At 40.3% G+C, this 18,974-nt stretch overlaps 1 protein-coding gene across 3 annotated transcripts; it reads right to left on the minus strand.

The window, feature by feature from the left end:
- Positions 1–857: 857 nt before the first annotated feature.
- Positions 858–18,856, minus strand: LOC124996176 (rhotekin-like). Of its 3 annotated transcripts, XM_047568947.1 has the most exons (13): positions 18,752–18,856; positions 17,396–17,595; positions 17,078–17,124; positions 16,927–16,980; positions 16,549–16,666; positions 15,003–15,248; positions 14,825–14,919; positions 14,641–14,747; positions 14,412–14,540; positions 12,853–13,009; positions 9,793–9,885; positions 4,905–5,003; positions 858–1,614 (listed from the first exon to the last, which is right to left on the minus strand). In XM_047568947.1, the coding sequence occupies exons 1-13, from the start codon at positions 18,767–18,769 to the stop codon at positions 1,586–1,588; spliced, it is 1,392 nt and encodes a 463-aa protein (XP_047424903.1). In that variant the 5' UTR covers positions 18,770–18,856; the 3' UTR covers positions 858–1,585. The 3 variants fall into 3 exon arrangements, 2 of the variants coding, with proteins under 2 accessions (XP_047424903.1, XP_047424904.1); XR_007110819.1 differs by lacking the exon at positions 9,793–9,885 and having other exon boundaries at positions 12,758–13,009; XM_047568948.1 differs by lacking the exon at positions 9,793–9,885 and having other exon boundaries at positions 1,439–1,614.
- Positions 18,857–18,974: the final 118 nt, after the last annotated feature.

Below are 18,974 nucleotides of genomic sequence, written 5' to 3' on the forward strand. Positions count from 1 at the left end.
TAGAAACAGGATGTGACGTAATGATGATTAACAGCTTATTAACAGCTCCACTCTTGGACTGTACTGATCAAACTCTGGCTCCAAAATCGCAACATGGCGCCAGCATATCCCTGGAAAAAATAGCTTCACTTCGGCCAGTGCAAGAAAGTGGGGATTCATTGTCCATATTTATATACAGTCTATGCTCTAGAATCTAGAGCATAGACTCTTAACAAGTTCCTTTAGAGTCTCCACTTCGGATATTTTATGAATCTAGAGTCTAGATTCATAAAATATCCGAAGTGGAGACTCTAAAGGAACTTGTTAAGAGTGTTGTTGCGGAACATTATGACGTCAGAGTGAAGATGGCCTTTGACACATGAAATGTCACGACTGGATCAAGAGTATTGCACTTGATGTTTATGTCATCTATTTTATGATTAGTCCATAACTCGTCACGTTATGAGTCAATATATAACTGAGGAACTTCTGAAGTCCATGGGATATATCTTGCATACATTTTTAAAAAAGTAAATTTTTAAAAAATTAATGTATTTTATGTTCATTTTGATCATGTCTTTAAAAAATCCATAATTATTTATTATGGAAACACTTGATAAAAAATAAAAGACTGGAAATCACTAAAATGTCACAAAATAACCGAACAAATTTAATAACAACCACCTTCTAATTAGCTAAAAAACAATAAAATCAGCTTATTCAAAGTTTGTGCTCTTTTTGTTAAGTTGAGATAATCATGACAGATGTTTATTTTTTGGCAGTTTTGGCAACTGTCTCTGTGTTACCCAATTCAAACGCACAACATTCCACCTCTTAAGGAAGCATTTTCAATCCAAATCACATGACCTGCTCCAAAGTATGTTCTTCCTCCTCTTTATTGGTTATTTAATATAAATTAGTGTGTGAGTCAAGTGTGGATTTAACACATGTTAACAGTGTTATGACAATATATTCATAAATAACTTTAAGGAGAATCTTTCCGTGATTGGCTATAGGCGGCCATGTTGGTTTTAGGCCTGGAAACAGCCAAAATGTGATCAGCTATGAAGAGCAAATCCTCAGACGGACTTCCTAATAGTTTGGAGTACTTACTGAAATATGCATGTGTGCAAGACTTCAAGAAATTCCTTGAAGGAAGTTGTGTGTACAAGAATATACGCTTCAAACAGGACGTCACTCTTCACAGAACCCCGGAACTTCCTCAAGTCTTTTTTTAAATTTTTTTTTTTCTTGTAATTGAAGCTGTGGGCTCTGATTGTAAATGACTTCATAGCCGGATGCAAATAGACGTAATGTCATTTAGTCGCAGCACCTGGAAGCTTTTTGCACATTTAATCCTTATTAGTGGAAGTGGACACCTTTTGCTGCGATGTGAGGAATCTAAAATGGTTTCTCTGGATATGCACTAAATATTCAATGATTGCAAGATCACACTTTGTCACTTTTCACTGTCATTTTAATGGTGGTTGGGTCAATAGTTAGAGTCATGCAGTCAAAATAGTAAGTACAGTTACAATAAGCCTGGCTTCTTCGTAGATGTGAAAGAGTCCGTCATGTCCGTGATTCCTCGGCCAGGCAGGTGGCTTTACTCCACTGTTACCGCGCTGTCGCTAACTGTGAAAATTAAAAAAACAAACAAAAAAACAGTGTTATGCAAATTAGTAAAGATACTAGCTTCCCGAAAGAAGCCAATAATCTACCTGCCCATCTATTTTGGTTTTGGTAAAATTGTTAGGCCCAGTTTCCTGGTGGCACGCAGCCAGATGGATTCAACATTCACTTTGAAAATGCCTCACTCCTCCCCAACAGCTATGAGCTACGAGCGTCTTATCGCGCTATCAACTGACGTGAGGACAAGTTTTGTTTTTTGCTTACCAGAATACGCAGGATGTAAGCAGACAAGAGTAATTGATAACCACCGATGCAGGAAATGGCTTTCAGGCATTCGTCTTATGTTACAACAAAACAAGTCATGTTTGCGTCCTCTGTGGATGGTTTGGAAAGCTGGAAACGTTTATGGCATAGTTGCCATAAATGTGGTATGTTCTGTGTATTCTGCTAAACGTAAACTATCTGAAACTGCAATTACATGTAATGGTGGAATTGACACGAGGGACAGGTAATGTCGCACTTGTGAAAAAAAAATAAAAAATTGCACAAAGGCGGCATTGTAAGAGCTGGACTGAGTCATCATCTTTGGCTTCTACCTCTCATATGTCAACTATCACACACAGCAGCGCAACCTGTTCTCCAACACCTCTCTCGACCGATCTCTGGCCTTTTCTCGGTACACAAACCGCCGCAATCCTGAGCGAAATCAGTTTCTTCTGACAGCCGGGCGCATTGTACGCCGACTTGGACTTGTAACATTTGTTTGTTCGTCATTGTAAAAAAGTCTAATTATCGGCCGGTGTGTGACGGCAAAGCACACGCTGCTGTGAGGTGACCTTTATGTGCTGAAGAACAAGAAGTATTTATCTTGCTTAGCTGTGATGTCGCCTTTTAAGCTTGTTGTGCTTGCTCATGAAAGAGAACACTGTGACCTGTGCCGATGACCGTTACTGCTTTTTCCACGTACAAATACAAGACAAAATAAGTGGCTTGGCTGGAATATCGAACTTGTTATAAAGGTCAGGGAACTTCCCTTTAATTCCAGTTATGACACAATTACATTGAAACTGCTGAATTCATCTTCTTTATCTCTTTTTGCTGCGTTTCATTGATACGCATCAGAAAACATACATCTGGAGGAGGAGGGCAGGAAATTTGACTTTTCACTCAACAATATTTGCGATGAGTCAAATATTCACGGGAATTCTTTGTTCATTGTCGCGCTTACAGTCATTGTGTCACCGCTTGTAGCTACAGCTCGAGGCATGCTGCCTGTGACAACTAACATGTGATTGATCTGTGTCATGGGCAGCGCCCAAACCCTGCATCAAACATTCAAAAGATCTGTGACTGGAAACACATGAGCCGATAAGAAGCTGATTAAGACGTGCGCATTTCCTCCTGCGTCACCTTGACCTCTTTGCACCAAAAATGTTCCCTCCAACAGAACATGTTATTCCAACAACACGCCCACATTTCAGATGCTAAGATAGTATATCACCCTTTGTGCTGTGCTGCGTGCACGTATACTCAGCCGAATAAGTTTTGATCGGCATGACTGACGTTTTTGTCGGCAGGTGTCTGCGATAATGGCTTACTCACGTCAACAGTGTCTGGCTCGTCGTGCCAGGTCATTGTTGGGTCGCTTTATTTATCCTGTGGAGCCTCCTATTTACCCAAAACTAGTTTGTCTACCTTTAGGCTAGGTGAGCAAGTCCAGCTTTCTGCACATGAAGACAAAGGGTTTGCAACATCTATTGTCAGATTTCATGGTGTATTATCCGCTGTGGAATAAATTAAATGATTATCTCATTTTATGTGGCAATAAGCTGCAGAACATTGATACAGAAGCGGATGTAAACTACATCTGCTCACCCACTGAAGCAACCAGTGTCCCAATCACTTCCGTGCCCACAGGTGTATAAAATCAAGCACATCATCATGCAGAGTGCATCTACAAATATTTGCGAAAGAACGGGTCGCTCTCTGGAGATCGGTGAATTCCTGCATGGCACTGATTCTGATTAGATCAAGAACAGTGTGCAGAGGGCTTCTTGGAATGGGTTTCCAGTGGGTCACCAGATGCAATGCAAAGCGTAGGATGCAGTGGCGTAAAGCGCTGCCACAGGCTAGAACAGCGGTGACGTTATCTGGAGGGACCAATCTGGCAATCTGATAGACCTATCTGGGTTTGACTGTTGCCACAAGAATGGTACTTGTCTGACTGCATTGTTGGCAAGTGTGAAGTTTAGTGAAGAGTGGAATATGGTGTAGGTTCGTTTTTCAGTAGCAGGACTTATTTCTTGTGAAAGGAACTATGAACGCACCAGCATACCAAGAGATTTGGCACAATTTCCCAACTTCCCGACAATGCTTCCAACTTTGTGGATTTGGGGATGACCCCTTACTGTTCCAACATGACTGGGCACCAGTGCACAATTCACAGCAACACAAAGGACACCTTTGGGATAACAATTTAACAGTGTCTGTCCCAGGCTGCATCCTGCTGCTGCCATCGAGTGTCATTGCTATGGGGTAGGGGTCTGGTCTAGAATGCCAGGTCCAAAAGTTTTCCAGCAGATCCTGTCCTATGGTTTTAATGTTATGTCTGATTGGTGCATTTTTAAATTTTGGTTCTTAACCAGCACAGTATCTAGTTTCAGATTTTTTTTTTGCACATTTTCTTTCCTGTTTCTCTTTGGGGGGAGTCATTAACTGTGTAAATCGCTAAGCAGACTCATTAACCACAGGTAATGTCACAGCTCAGAATAAATCTGCAGTCGCTAGTCTTTATTTATATATTTATATATATATTTATATATATACATATATATAGAAGGACCAGATCACCTGACTGCTACTTTGTGAAATAGAATTATCCCATGTGTCAATACTTCTTCGTGTTCTGAAATGTAGCTTTAATCCATCACCTTGGCAGCCCTCAGCTTTGCAAGATCTTGCCACCTTTAATAAATTAAATCTGACATGAATAAAAACAGTTGTCTGTGATGAAGCACCTCGCTGAAAAAAAAAAAAAAAAAAAAAAGAGACAAATAGAGGCTCACTGTGTGTGGTTAAAACTGCTGAAACCAGACAAAAAAATCTGTTTTTGCAAATAAATAAATAAGTAAAAGGTGTGGCGTGTAATAACTAACGTCGGTGGCTTCGCGTGAAGCAATAACAAAAAAAAAAAAAGCTGTTGAGGTCTCGTAAGGTCTTAGTTGACTGACGTGACTGGGGAGACGGCAGCATGAGCACGCGACACAGGTGTCACTCTGCTTGTGTTACGCTACCTATTTCATGGTATAGAGATCCCTGCTTCAGCGTGATGGATTTCCTGGAGCTCGGCGTTTCAATCTTCATGAGGTTATCACAGCACTGCTTCCAGTGGCCTGCAACAAACAGTATCAGCGGTCAACAGTAAAGAAGATGAATGAGAAAAACGCTCCCAGCAACAAATATACTATCAGCAGTTACTCAGCTGCCCTTACCATCGAGGGCAAGGTGGCCGCATCTCAATACCTGTATCCGGAAAACAAGCTGAAGCTGGACTTGTACCTCAGTCTTCCAAGTAGCATCTTTAGTTGTAAAAGACTGGCAGGGAGTTGGAGCAGTGGCCCATTTTTCAGCTTGTTTTTTTGGGGGTATACCATGACATGAATGACTGAGAACGTTCTTCTTTTAGTAGTCTCCATAAAATATTGAATGTGGACTTAAAATTCAGTTTTTATTATCCACATGGTGGATGATTGCAGGCAAAGAACAACCCTCAAGAACAGGGAGGCCAGATTAGAATTTCCCCTCTAACAACGTCATACCAGTTCTACGGAAGAGTATTAGGGCCACACATGAGAAAAAAAGATTAGAGGAGGTAGATTTTTTTTCATCATGCACTTTGAGAAAAAAAGTAGAAATTTTGAGGGAAAAAGTAGAAATAATAATAATGTATCAGCAATATAACAAAAAATAATCACAATACAATTTTAAATTCGTAATATTAATTAAGCCCCAATACTCATCTGTGGAGTACCGGCGGTACCATACACATACAGTACTGCAGGTTTAAAGGCCTACTTTCTATTTTTTCTTAAAATGTTGACATTTTTTCCTTAAAATTTGTTATTTTTTTCTCGAAATTTAGATTTTTTCTAAAAAAAAATGACTTTTTTCTCGAAATTTCGGCTTTTTTTCTCGAAATTTTGACTTTTTTCTTCAAACTTTTTTACATTTTTCTCGAAATTTTTACTTTTTTCTTTAAGTGCATGATAAAAAAAATTCTACCTCTTCTAATTTTTTTTTTCTCATAGGTGGCCCTAATAGTCTTCCAGATAGAACAAGTCTACCAGTAAGAACCAGAACCTGTAATCAACAAGAGAAGGTTAAAAAAAAAAAAAAAAAGAGGTATACTTAAGTAATAAAAATAATGATAATAATAACAATAATGCATTGGATTCATATTGCACTTTTCCAGATGCTCAAAGTGCTTACAATTATATTGTATTGTATGCTTTATTCATTCGCTCACACAGTCACACCCTGGTGATGAATAGAAACGTGGCCGCCAGTTTGTGCCTTCAGCCTCTGACTCCGGAATAGGGCGGAATTGAACCGCCAACCTGAGCTACTGCTGCTCCTAAAGTCCATATTTAGTTCCTAACAGGGTATTTTCCAGATTTTTATTTATTTATTTTTTTTTCCTCATATGTGCTTTTTTTATGAACAACAACCTGCCTCAGAGACAACAGATGGAAAATAGCCTTGGCTACAGTCTGGCGTATTGACATTATTTATAATATTCATTAATATGCTCTTTCCCTAAATTAATTAAATAAATAAAAACAAATAAAGGGTTTTTCCTAATCCAGTACAAATGGACAATGGCACAAAACACACTGTGAAAGTGTTTTGAGGACAAGAAGTGCAAGATATTCCACAATAGCCGAGTCAGTCACCTGATCCCAACCCAATAAAAACAAAAAATATTGGGCTAATTTCTTCATACAGTATTTTTATTCAAAGCTTTACATTAAAGCTGGGAGTTTATACTGTAAGCCCACAGCCATTATATAACTACAGCTTGAATGTGCTCCAGTAAGGGGATAAAAAAATTAAAAATTGTCACTTCAAAATTACGTAACTTTTACTGTGTAGAAAGGATATTTTAATTTGTAAGACACGTCAGCAATACTAGTATTAGTAGTTTAAGGTGTTGCTGTTATATTTGAACCTTAAACATACAGTTAATCACAAGGAACATTTTTTTTTTTTTTGCGTATTGCCGAAACCAAAAAGAGCATTCAACTGTGTGTTTTCCACCGTCATACAAACAGGTGCATACCGAGCATCAATCACTCTATTACTAACATGTCAATAAATGCAATGCGCTGTGTCACTGAACCGTATTTTTTTACATAACTTTTCCCTGATTCACATGATGCACCAGGGTCAAAACCCTACGTTCTTCTTCCTGGAGTCAAATGAAGGGTAATAAAAACAGTTAAGTGTCAAACTGAAGACTGCTGACAAGCACACACACCCAAGCTCAGGCCAAGGAGTGGCACATTCACTCGTTCATTGTGCATTTCCAGCAGTGCTGTGATAACAGATTGTTGCAGCTCTTCTCAGCCGTGCTTTGTGTACGCTCAGCAAGTGCAAATGCAGCGAGAGTTTGAAAATCCATTTTAAATCCCCTTTTCAACAGAAAAAGGATTACGAGAAACGCTATTTCATCCTGCAAACACCTCGCGACAAATAAGATTTCACTGAGCCGTGACGAGTGACAATAATAGCCCTGAGGTGCGCAGAATCTAATTCATGATGCATTATCAAACTTAACGACACACCCTTAATTCGGGGGAAATTCGACGAAATTAAATATGTGATTGTGAAATCCAAACCGTCCTTTTTCTCGGTTCCTACCACCCGAAACTTTCCAAATAACAGTAGCAGCTTGTCTGCACTGCCTTATCTTTACTTATCTACCCCTATAGCAGCACAGGAACGCACAGGAATTTGCAATTGTATCTATCTGTTTATCTGTTTATTTATCTATTCATCTATCTATCTATCTGAATATTACAATCAGGAACATTAGAAAGAGAAATTGAAATATCGCAACAAAATACATGAGTTTATTCATTATAATTTGCTACCTGTTGTATTATGGCAGAGAATTTATTATTATTGTTATCATTATTATTCAGTCTTTGGGGCCTTCACAATTTTTTTTATTTTTTATTTTTTTTATTTATGCAGCAGATTGCTTTTCAGTGGCAGCAGGAACTGAATCATTCAGCTGCCGTCAGTTTCTATTTTTATCAGCTACCAATTCGCATTTAACTTTTCATTCGACCAGAAGGATGTGGGACATTCATTAAGATCTCAACGCTGAATACAAAAAGACAACCAAAGACCAGCAGGCCTGGTTTTCCCAGAACAATCGCGGCATTTTCACGTCATCATCCTGTTTGTTACACACAAACAGCTTTGCGTAAGCAGTGTTTACAAGCTGTGAAGGAATTTATGTGGGCAGGTAGAGCACCTGCCCACATAGCATCCATACACATATAGGAGTAGGAACTACGTTCCCTTTACGGTCCAAGCACCTCCCATTACTTGATTTTAAAAGTTAGATTACAAGTAAGTACAAGTTACATTCAGCAGCTGCCGACAACACGCATCAACTAGTGATGTGCGGATCGATACGGAAATATCGACACTTCCGATACCATGTGTTTATGCTCTAAAAATCGATTCTCAAATCCAATTAGCGATACTTTCGATATTTCAGTCATTCGAGGTAATGTAGGAGGAACACAGTGGAAAGTGACTAAACACACAACACAGAATACGAGGCATTTATGATGAGGAGGACAGAAAAGGAGAGCACAGAGTCACAATTACGATGAAGGTTTTTATTTTATAGTAGTTCTTAATAAATCAACAATAATTTATTTTAATGGTCTTATTGTTTTACTTATTTTTTTTCTTAATTGTTTGAAACATCATATTCACATATTTTGTATGATTGTGTCCTATGTTTGTTTGTTTTTTTTAGGTTTACCAGAAACATTAGGGTGTATTTACACAAAGTATCGGTTCGGATCGGTATCGCCGAAACCAGCCTTTATTTTACTCAGTATCGTATCGTTAGGGAAATCGGTGGTATCGAACATCTCTGGCATCAACATTAAAATAACGACCGAATTCTGCCAATATTCACTTTTTAACAGCTTTAACTCAAAAACTATTTCCCCACAAAAAGGCTACATACTACACAACCAACGTCTTCAACTCTTAATTCTTAATCTGATTAGCTACTGCTTTGGAAATAGTAACTAATCAGGTCACTCATTACTGGAAAAACGTGGTCAGATGAGAGTGGCATCAACTGACGAAACAGGTAACAACAACAGGCAATTAGCAGTAATTAAAAAGATCGCAAGTAGGTCAAACTAAATACTTGATGATGGTACAGACCAAAGTCTGACTATAGCCTGAGGCCAATTTCTCAGTCTGTCAAACACGATGACTGCATCCGCTACAGCATTAAAACCACTAACATGTGAAGTAAATAACATCAACCATCTGGCTACAGTTCATTGTTCTGCTGGGAAACTATTTGACCTGGCATTCATTCATTCAGGTGACTATTCCTTAGACATGTAACACCCATGTAGACCAGACCAGACGCCTCCACTACAAATCCATGCAACATTAACATCTACCTCTCCAGACGAGCCACAACATTAAGACTACATTAAGGGTAGATATTTGGTTGATTAGACATTTTATATATATATATATATATAATATATATTTTAAATTTCAAAATTAGAAAATGATAATAAAAATAATGTGTATTAATACATATAATATGCTATATAATTATAGAACACATATAGTAAGTAGCGGGTTCCCTAGTTTTGAAAAACGTTGAAGACCCCTGGTATAAGGCACAGGTGGATCTAAACAGGTTGAGGACATGTTAATTAAGGAAAACAGGATGTGGTTGCATTCCAGCATGGCTTAACAACAATTAATCTCAGGAAACACAAACAATTCAGTTTTGTTGCGACACACATGTAAAAGAATCTCGGTTACGTCAGTGGTGTTCACAAATATGTATCGGCTGGAACACACTGCATTTGTATCGGTTACATAAAGCTGTAAACACCCCTCCCTTGATGTCTGCCTCCTTTTGTAGAGTAGCCCATGTACTGTCAGGCCTCTTCAGAGGCCGACACACATCGAGTGTCTGCCGAGTCTTCATGTCTGAAACATACGTCACACGTGTTAACAAGACGCAGGCACGTGTCTGCGAACTCCACAGTTGGACACGTGCAGGAGGAAAGACAATCTTTAAAATTTGCCAAATTCGTAAACAGATCGTAAAAATGTCCCGGAGATAACGCAGCACCAAGCAACAAAGGCCTGACCTGATCTCGCTCTGTCATTAGAGAAATATTCTCTCCGCGACGAGCTATTTATAAAAATGACAGGCAGGCTTTCTCTTTTGTTTTTGATTGTACAGACGTGTCATTGAAGAATGTCGCCTTGCAGGTGCTGGAGGGAATATACTGCACCATTTAAAAATATACAGACAAAGTCAGATTAATATTCCCTCTAACCATTTCCGAGCATGGGAACTTGGCTGAGCGTGAGATAAGTCAAGTTCAGTTTGTTGGTCCTGCTCTACCACTCCACCACTGTATTCTTAATTAAATTCAGTTAGGATTGCTCACTTGTTTGTTTGTTACAAAAAGCTGTCCCGTAGATAAATAAAGGTGTGTAATGTGACCGACGTGTACTTTGCCAAAAATGACCTGCAAACATGACGTCGCGCTGAGACCGGAGACATAAGAATTCAGAATTCAGACTATGTGCGTTCCAAAACGGCTTCTGAAGCATCTGGTGAGCCTTATGTATTTAAAACCTCCAGCTGGTTCTCTCATTTCGTTTTCTGATACCACTGGTGTCCCCTATCTAACCTCACCTAGAGGCGAGGACACGAGGTAAACTCCGGTCCACCGTGAATAATGTCCACCAGCTGCAATGCTGTAAATGGGAGTGTTAAAAGTTTATTTTCACCAATTAACAAAATGCAGGGAATGAACATAAGAGAAATTTAAACTAAATCAATATTTGCTGTGTATTTACTTTGCCTCCAAGACACCATCAATTCTTCTATTTGCACACAGTGTTTGAAGGAACTCTGCTGGTAGGTTGTTCCAAACATCTTGGAGAACTAACCACAGATTTTCTGTGGATGTAGGCTCCATCAAATCCTCCTGTCTCCTCATGTAAACCCAGACACACTCCATGATGTTAAGATCAGGGCTCTGTGGGGGCCGTGCCATCACTTCTTATTCTTAACTCCTCCTATTATCCTCAAATATTACTAACACATTTTACCCTTGGAGTCAATTTGACCTCAGGGATATTTGCCTCCACAAAATGATTTACATAAAGTTGTTGACCAAGTTTTTGTGTCGGGCACTTTGCTTATTTATTGAATACATTAAAAAAAAAAAAAAAACTTTGATAATGAAACCTACCAGTGAGTTGAACTTCCCTCTAGCGCCACCATCAAGTCAAACTTTCAATTTTAGGCTTTGGTGTATCTTGAAAATCTTTTCTAATTTGGAGTGTACATCCCAAATTATCCAGCTTTTGTGTGTTTTATATGTTTGCATGAGCTACCAATGTCCTTGTGGGAATACCAAGAATCAGTTCTACTTCTGCAGGTGTGAGTTCAGTAGGTGAAACATGCACTTCATGCCCAAAGTTTGCATAAGAATATTGTTTTCCCCCTCCTCCATGTCACGTTAGCACAAAAAATAGAAAATTATTATACACACAGACGGACAAGCTTTACACAGCTAAAACACCAATGCGTGGAATATGTGTTCAGCACGTTGAAAAAATGTCGTGATGATAATTTTAGTCAATTGTGGGTCAAATTGACCCTTAAGAATAATAGGAAGGGTTAATGACCTCGGCTGATGGTGCTGAGGACTGATGCCACCATCAATCCTGACCAAACCTCCGACCTCCGTTTGCAGAAATGCGGACGCAGACTTGCAAGGAGCCTCCACCATGCTTCGCTGTTGCCTGCAGACACTCATTATTGTGGGCCTACAGCCAAATATTTCACATATTAACTCATCAGTCCAGAGCACCTGCTGAGATTTTTATGCCCCCAGATTCTATATTTTTTGTGCATAGTTGAGTCTCTTGGCCTTGTTTCCATTGGGTCCCACTGGTTTCTGAAAGTTCTCAGCTGATGGCTCTGCTGGACGTCTTCTGATTTCAAAGGGAAACGCTCCTTGGCCGACCACTGTGTCTACAATCCTACAAAATCCCTGATTTTGTGCAAGTGTACCTATAAGGATTGATTCTGGTTTGAAGGCAAAGGGCAGTAACACCAGATATTGATGTGACTTAGATTTTTCTTTTGTTTGCTTACTTTGCACTTTGCAAATGGATAAAAATAAACAATCATTCATATTTTTGAAAGCATACTCTATCTATCTATCTATCTATCTATCTATCTATCTATCTATCTATCTATCTATCTATCTATCCGCCTGTCTGCCTATCTGTCTGCCTATCTGTCTGCCTATCTGTCTGCCTGTCTATTTATCTATCTAACTCTAACACTAACTCAGCTTATTAACTGCAAGGACTGCATCATTAAAAAGTATGAATCACAATATGGAAGAACAATGGGCTATATGAGATATTTAATGCAGGGCGACTGAATAGACACGGTGATTATTATTACGGCTGTTGTTTCAACCTGCTTCTGAATCACTGTCATGATATTTTAAAAAACCCGTGAGACGAGGGGCGGAGGTCAGGGCCACGACCTAAGAACAGATTGAGATCACTGTGCATCTCCACACACGGGGCGTGTGTTCCCTAGCGCAGGTATGCACTCTGACGCCGGTCCAACTTCAAATTAAGATCATCCTATAACAACAATAAGGCATTAAGAGGATTACGACACCTTGACAGGAGCATTTGCTCTCTCTGTTGTTGTGAAAAGGTGTCCTTTGGTGCGCGAGGTGCGCTTATCTAAACTTACACGGACTTTTATTGAAAGAAACGCGGTGGATAGAAGGGCTTCTCGGGAACAACTTACTTGGGAACACGAAGCCCGTCCGCAGACTGCAAAGATAAGCGGCTTTGCGAAAATGAGACACGTGCGGTTACAAACGATATTGGCGAGTGCCTCACTCATGTTGCGGACGTGCCACCAGAGGGCCTCCTTCCAGCGCCTGGCCTCCTCAGACGTGTGCGCGGTCAGAGTGTAGGTCGCGTCGTCTCCGCGAGTCCGTGTGCTGACGTAGATGCGGTGGACAGGATCTGCCTCAGACGCACACACGACTGTGTCCTGACGGAAAAGAACAAAAAAACACATCAACATCAATCATAAGACATGGAAAAAAAAAATGGTTCTTTCTCCTTTAAATACAAATGGCAAAGTACCAAAGAAGTGTCAGAAAGAAATTGCAGGAAGCTGAGGCGCAACAATGGAACGGCTTAAATATAAAGCAGCAATGACATAATCTTTCACTCAATCTGAAGCAGACAAAATATACTTCAATCAAAAATATATAAACAGGTGCATTAAATGCGACGCTGTAATTACGTCAGGGCATGAAAGGTGAGCTGGAAATTGAGATTTAAATGTATCATTTTAACACCCGTGTGTAGGAGCCGATGGACGAGGTGAAGTGAATCTTTTACGTCAATATTTCTGCCATGACTCATATTTGCACTAAGCTGCTTAAAGATGGATGGATAGATGGATGGATGGATGGATGGATGGATGGATGAACGGATGGATGGATAGACAAGGTGTTGACCTGGCCTCCAAATTCACTAGATCTGAAACTGATCACGTATCTGTGGGTGGATCCACAGAGGCCCCTCCCCCTCAACACACAGGACCCAAAGGCCCATTAATATTATTATTATTATTATATTGTACCACACTGAGCTCAGCGTTAGCCGTCCTACTTTTTCTTAAAATGCCAATCTCAGACATTTCTCTTTCATTTTTTTTTTTTGTGGCAACACTGAGGGCAACGAGTGGGATTTGCAGGTGTGTCTTGGAAACCTGACTTTCCAGATATCCTGGCTCTCTGACAGAAACCAGATAACTGCTGGGAGATGGCCTGTGTTTCTGTTCAGGAATGTGTCCACATACGCACACACACACACACACGCACACACACACACACACCTAGCCAGGCAACACTGGCACGAAAATGTTCGTATCGAGTCATCGCGGCACACCGTGTACGCTGAATCGCTTCTTTGTTATCTCATGCGGTGACAGATAACTGACCTAAAATACTTTTATTTAAAAATAAATATGTTTAAAGGGTGAGATTAGACGTGGAGTATTGGCACGTCAGCCTGTTGCAGCTGCTTTTCTTTAGCTAAAAGTGTTTTATTCGTGTACGCGCAACCCTTTAAAAGAAAATAGAGAGCGATATTATTGCATATTAAAAATATTTGTGTTAAATGGATTGTAAAAAAAAAAGACACAATCTGAATACCCTCCGTGGTTATACATCATATTTTATAAGCTAAACTCAGTCTTTATGAGCAAAGTCAACTACATCCGGCAGATAAATTTAGTAAAAGTTATAAATGCTGAGACTTTTTAAAATACTTTCTGGTTTGTCTCATCTCAGGAACCTTTACAGTCTTTAATTCTTCAGTGCCCTCTGCTGGAATGAACGTGTCACTGCACCCGACACGGGCGGACAGTTTCCTGAACCAACCTTTCTGACGGGGATTAAAAGCAGCGGCTTCTCCTCACGCTCCGGGTCTCCTCGGCCCTGATAGCAGAGAAGGGTTCGCCCCCTGAGGACGCCGTAGACGTCTCCCCAGTCGCTAAAGTCCTCTTCAGCCTGTGAGGAGAGGAAAGACTGTGAATGCCAATGACACACGTTTTTAAAAAAAAAAAAAAAAAATCACAAGATGGGACGATACGGGAGAAGATTGAGTCACCTTGACCTGGAGCTGCCCACTTATCACCGGCTGAGTCATGCACAGAGGCTGAGCCACCAAGCGGCAGCACATGTTTCCGTAAAGAGGCAACCAGAACGGACTGTCCTCTGGGGGGAAAAAAAGAAAAAAGAAAGTGGTTATTGTTAATTCTTTTTATGAGGAGAGGAGAGAAGAGGAGACTCACCTGTGGCTGCAAGAAGAAAATCATGGGTCTTAAAACCCTCCTGGATGTGCTCAATACTCAGAGTTGTGTGAGCCAGCAGGTTAAACTTAGGCCCCCTTCAGACAGAAACCATTTAATATTTATTTATTTTAATGCCATAAATGTGTCGTCTTATTAGTCTGGGGGTTGTCAGACTCACGGCGTGGACTGGTCGTGGGACAGAGGCGGGGACACGGCTCCGGGCCTCGCGTCCCCTCCGTAGGAGACGGCTCCGCAGAGTCCCGCGGACTCTAGCGCGGCGCGGATCTTTTTCCCCGAGGAGCCTCCCAGAGAGCTGCCCAGAAGGCTCAGCCTCCTGGCCCCCAGAGACCCCTGGGGGAAATCCTCCACCGCACAGCTGCTGTACAGCTCCACGCGCAGCTGGAAGGCCGGGTCCACGGCGTAGCTGCGCACACACAAACAAGACTCGTGTCTTTAAAAATGGGAGACGAACGAGATCTGGGCCTATTGAGGGAGGGAGGGAGTTCTTTCCTCCACCGCCACCATCAACCCTCAGGCTGGAGGCTGCAGGCTGGTTTTGTGAAGCGTCTTGTAGCAATTTGTATTGTTATTGTTGCTATATAAATAAAGTTAAATTGGACTGAATTGGAAAAAATTGGCCCACGGGACGAATTTGTAAAGTGCAAAAATGACACTGAAGACGTTAACTGTGATTTTTCCAATTAACCCTCATGACCTGATGAGGACAAAAGTGTCCTTTTCCATTTATTTTTTTTTTGTATGTATTTATACATTTTGCTATAATATTTGGCAAAGGTGCGTAATTTTTAGCAAATTTTGATATTTCAAACTCAAATCCCATAATTCTCCATTGTTATGTTGTTACCATTAAGGGACAAAAGTGTCCTCTTCAAAAACACCCTAAAAATAGCATGTGTAAATTTTTTTTTTTTTTTACATAAATCTTTTAATCCACTTCAATACCAATCATAAATACCAAAAGTTTGTTTATTTTTTGACTTTTAACCCTTTATATGCCAGTGTTTTTGATGGCATCGCATTTTGTTCAAAAAAAAACTCACAAAAATTTAAATGCTTTTAATAAGCACAGCTTATTGATGTGATATTGATACTGTATGTTAATATTTTTATAATGTTTTTTTGTTTTATTTTTGTCTACTTTTGTTTTTGCATAAATCTTTTAATCCACTTCAGAGCTTATCATAAATACAGAAATTTAGATTTTTTTTTTAATTTATCCCTTGTTATGCCAGTGATGGCATTAATTTAAAAAAAAAAAGAAAAAAAAAGAAACAGAAATTGGAATATTTTCAATAATCTAAATGCACAGTGAATTTTGGTATTTGGTATTTATAATTAGTTTGAAAAAAAAAAAAAAGAAGAATATTGACATATACTATTTTTAGGGCATTTTTGAAGAGAACTTTTGTCCCTTAATTGTAACAATGTAACGATTTTAAAATCAGGTATGAGGGTTAAAGTGTCTTATCCCCAAGGTTCACACAGTTTTAATAAGAGCTGTGGAAAAAACAACACTAAGACCTAGAACTAAACATAAATTGCACTTATTGTACTTATGACATTTAGAATAATAGCACAGTTTTAATAATGTATCTCTTTGCATTAAAACAAATAGAAACATTTGGAGCCTTGAGATCAAACTGAGTTGTATGTGGCCCCTGAACTAAACTGAGTTTGACACCGCTGCTGTAGAGGTTACTCACAACGTGACCGTGTCTTCGAAGCAGATGTCGGTCAAAGTCCTGTCGACCATCACGAGGTCGGTGTCGTGGATCTCGGTGCCGCACTGGAGGAGGCAGAATACGGCGCAGCGATGCAGCTCTGCAAGCAAAGACAACAGCCCTCATCAAGCACAGCCTGTGTCTGAAGTGTTGTTTTTTTCCTCTGTGATGAGATTCATTCGGGGCTGTCAGGGGGGAAGACGGCAACTGTCACTCCGCATATAAAAGGACCGCGTCATAAAATATGTATCAGAGCTATCAAGCCCTTTATCAGCAGCGTTTTTCCTCTTCATCCCCAGGAGTTCAGTAGACGTTCAGGCTGCCGCAGTCAGCTCCCTTGATCCAGCCTCTCTGACTTACCCCCTTTGTTTTTGAAGTACTCCGAGTCTTTCCACATGAGGGGGATTCTCAGGTCTGCAGAGAGCAAATTATAAAAAAAAAAAAAAAAAATAAGAGGCAGATTCAGGTACTCTTTATAAATCTGTGGTAAAGGGTTTTCGTAGACACTCACCTGAGAGTGCTACTTTTCCTGTACATGGAAGTAGATCTTCAGATGGGCTGCAGAGAAAGGCATTCATTAAGCGACCACACACACACATGCAAATGTCTTGGAACACATCTTTGTATGCATGTGAGAAATGTTAGATCCACACGTGCTTTATAAACACAACAGATCAGATAAAATCCTCAAATCAGCTATTCTGACCTCTAGTGGCGAGTAGATGACACGACAATCACTGCATGCAAACGCTAAGTGCTTCCTTGCCGTGTTAAATAACCACTAACCCGTACATGCAGCCTATGTGTGTGTGTGTGCACTCCATCTGACCTGTGTCCCGCTCTCTGTAGGATCCGGGCCTTCCTCATCCTCTGCAGCCGGCTCAGTAAGGCCAGGACGCGGGCGTTGCAGGTCAGGAGGCTCTTGGAGGCCTCCAGTGCCTGCTCCCTCTGAGAGCAGGCTGCCAGCAGCTTGCTGGCCCCCTCCCTCATCCGCACCTCCCGCTCGATCTGCTGCAGCACCTCGTCATCCTGCAAAAAAAAAACAAAAAAAAAAAAAAAAAAAAAAACATTTGTCAGGTCCCAGCTGCAAGGTTCTGTGCATTTGTATTGTTATTATCAGCCGTCCAGCTTTAGACGCACTGAGCCCAGAGCGCATCGCTTTAATCCCTGGATGCAGTTCCAGGTAACAGATCCTTAAGAGGAAATCGAGTCACAAAGTAATGCCGAGGTTCATATTTTTGGAAAGGATACAGCAGACAACGCTCCCATTGTGTTAAGTTGAAACAACAGGTTTTGTTGCTTTGGGATTGATAGAAAAAATTATTAGAAATTTATTACAAAGTCGCCAGACACAGGGTATGTTACTGTTTAGTGGATTCCTTTGATGATGATCTGGTTCATAGCATGTTTCCTGATGAGCTGAGTGCAGGACAGTCTCTCTTTTTGGACATTTTTCTGTTGATTTTAACAGTTAATAGTGTGAGTGAGTTTATTATTAGACATGTGCTTAAAACACCTTTTAAATAGACAGTATATATAGACAATTCCACAGCGGCTGACACAAATATATTTAATAGAAATGCATGGGATGCACAAAAATAATAATAATAATAAAGAGCCGGACCAAACAACACACCTCACAAATAAATTACGTAAAAAACAGTAATAATAATACACAAAAACTCCACGTCACTCATCATGATGAAGCTTCCAGACGTGCACGTAATGAAAGAAAAGTCCCCTCTCAGTCTCACTTCCTTGAAGTTTTCTCGTGCATCGACACATCATACACGATGCAGTAAAGCTCCAGGGATCAGAACACTGTTGCATAACTCAGACATGGTTTCAGAGCCTAAGCCTCGTTGGTATGTTTGAATCGAAGCCAAACAGACCTCACATAATCACACAACAACTGACTCAAAGAAACGTTTTAATCACTGTGTACATTTTAAAGTTTTCGGAAAGTCCGTACAGAAATGGAACAAATACTTTTTTGTCCAAAAATACTAATTTTCAAAGAGCATCAGTTCCTGAGTAATGTTAAGATATTTAGTAACTTGAGGCATCTGATGAGAAAATACCTTTTCCTCAGGTCTAAAATAAGACTTTAAATCTGGTCATATTTATGAAGCACACATATTAATAACAACCCACAGTCACAGTTCAGTCATTCTGGTTGTCTCACCTGTGCGGTATCGCTCATGCTCCGTCTCGGACGGCGGCGGCTCCGGCCTCAGTTCTGTGACGCGCTGCACAGAGTGAACTAATCTGGAACGGTGTCAGAGTGGACCTGTGGGCAGAGTTACTCAACAGAGAGATCAAAACCGCCTTAAGCCTCGAGCACAAGCGGCTGCAGCAGGATTACAGTCGCAAACATCTTTTATTCCACCGGCGCGGTCACGTGAAGC

This window comes from Mugil cephalus, chromosome 19, assembly GCF_022458985.1.
Source record: "Mugil cephalus isolate CIBA_MC_2020 chromosome 19, CIBA_Mcephalus_1.1, whole genome shotgun sequence".
Taxonomy (NCBI): domain Eukaryota; kingdom Metazoa; phylum Chordata; class Actinopteri; order Mugiliformes; family Mugilidae; genus Mugil; species Mugil cephalus.

Coding starts and splice junctions, on each gene's coding strand:
- LOC124996176 (XM_047568947.1), bottom strand. Junction 16,667..16,926: donor GTACTTCAAAAACAAAGGGG/GTAAGTCAGAGA, acceptor CTTTGCTTGCAG/AGCTGCATCGCTGCGCCGTA. Junction 14,541..14,640: donor GTGGGCAGCTCCAGGTCAAG/GTGACTCAATCT, acceptor CTCTCCTCACAG/GCTGAAGAGGACTTTAGCGA.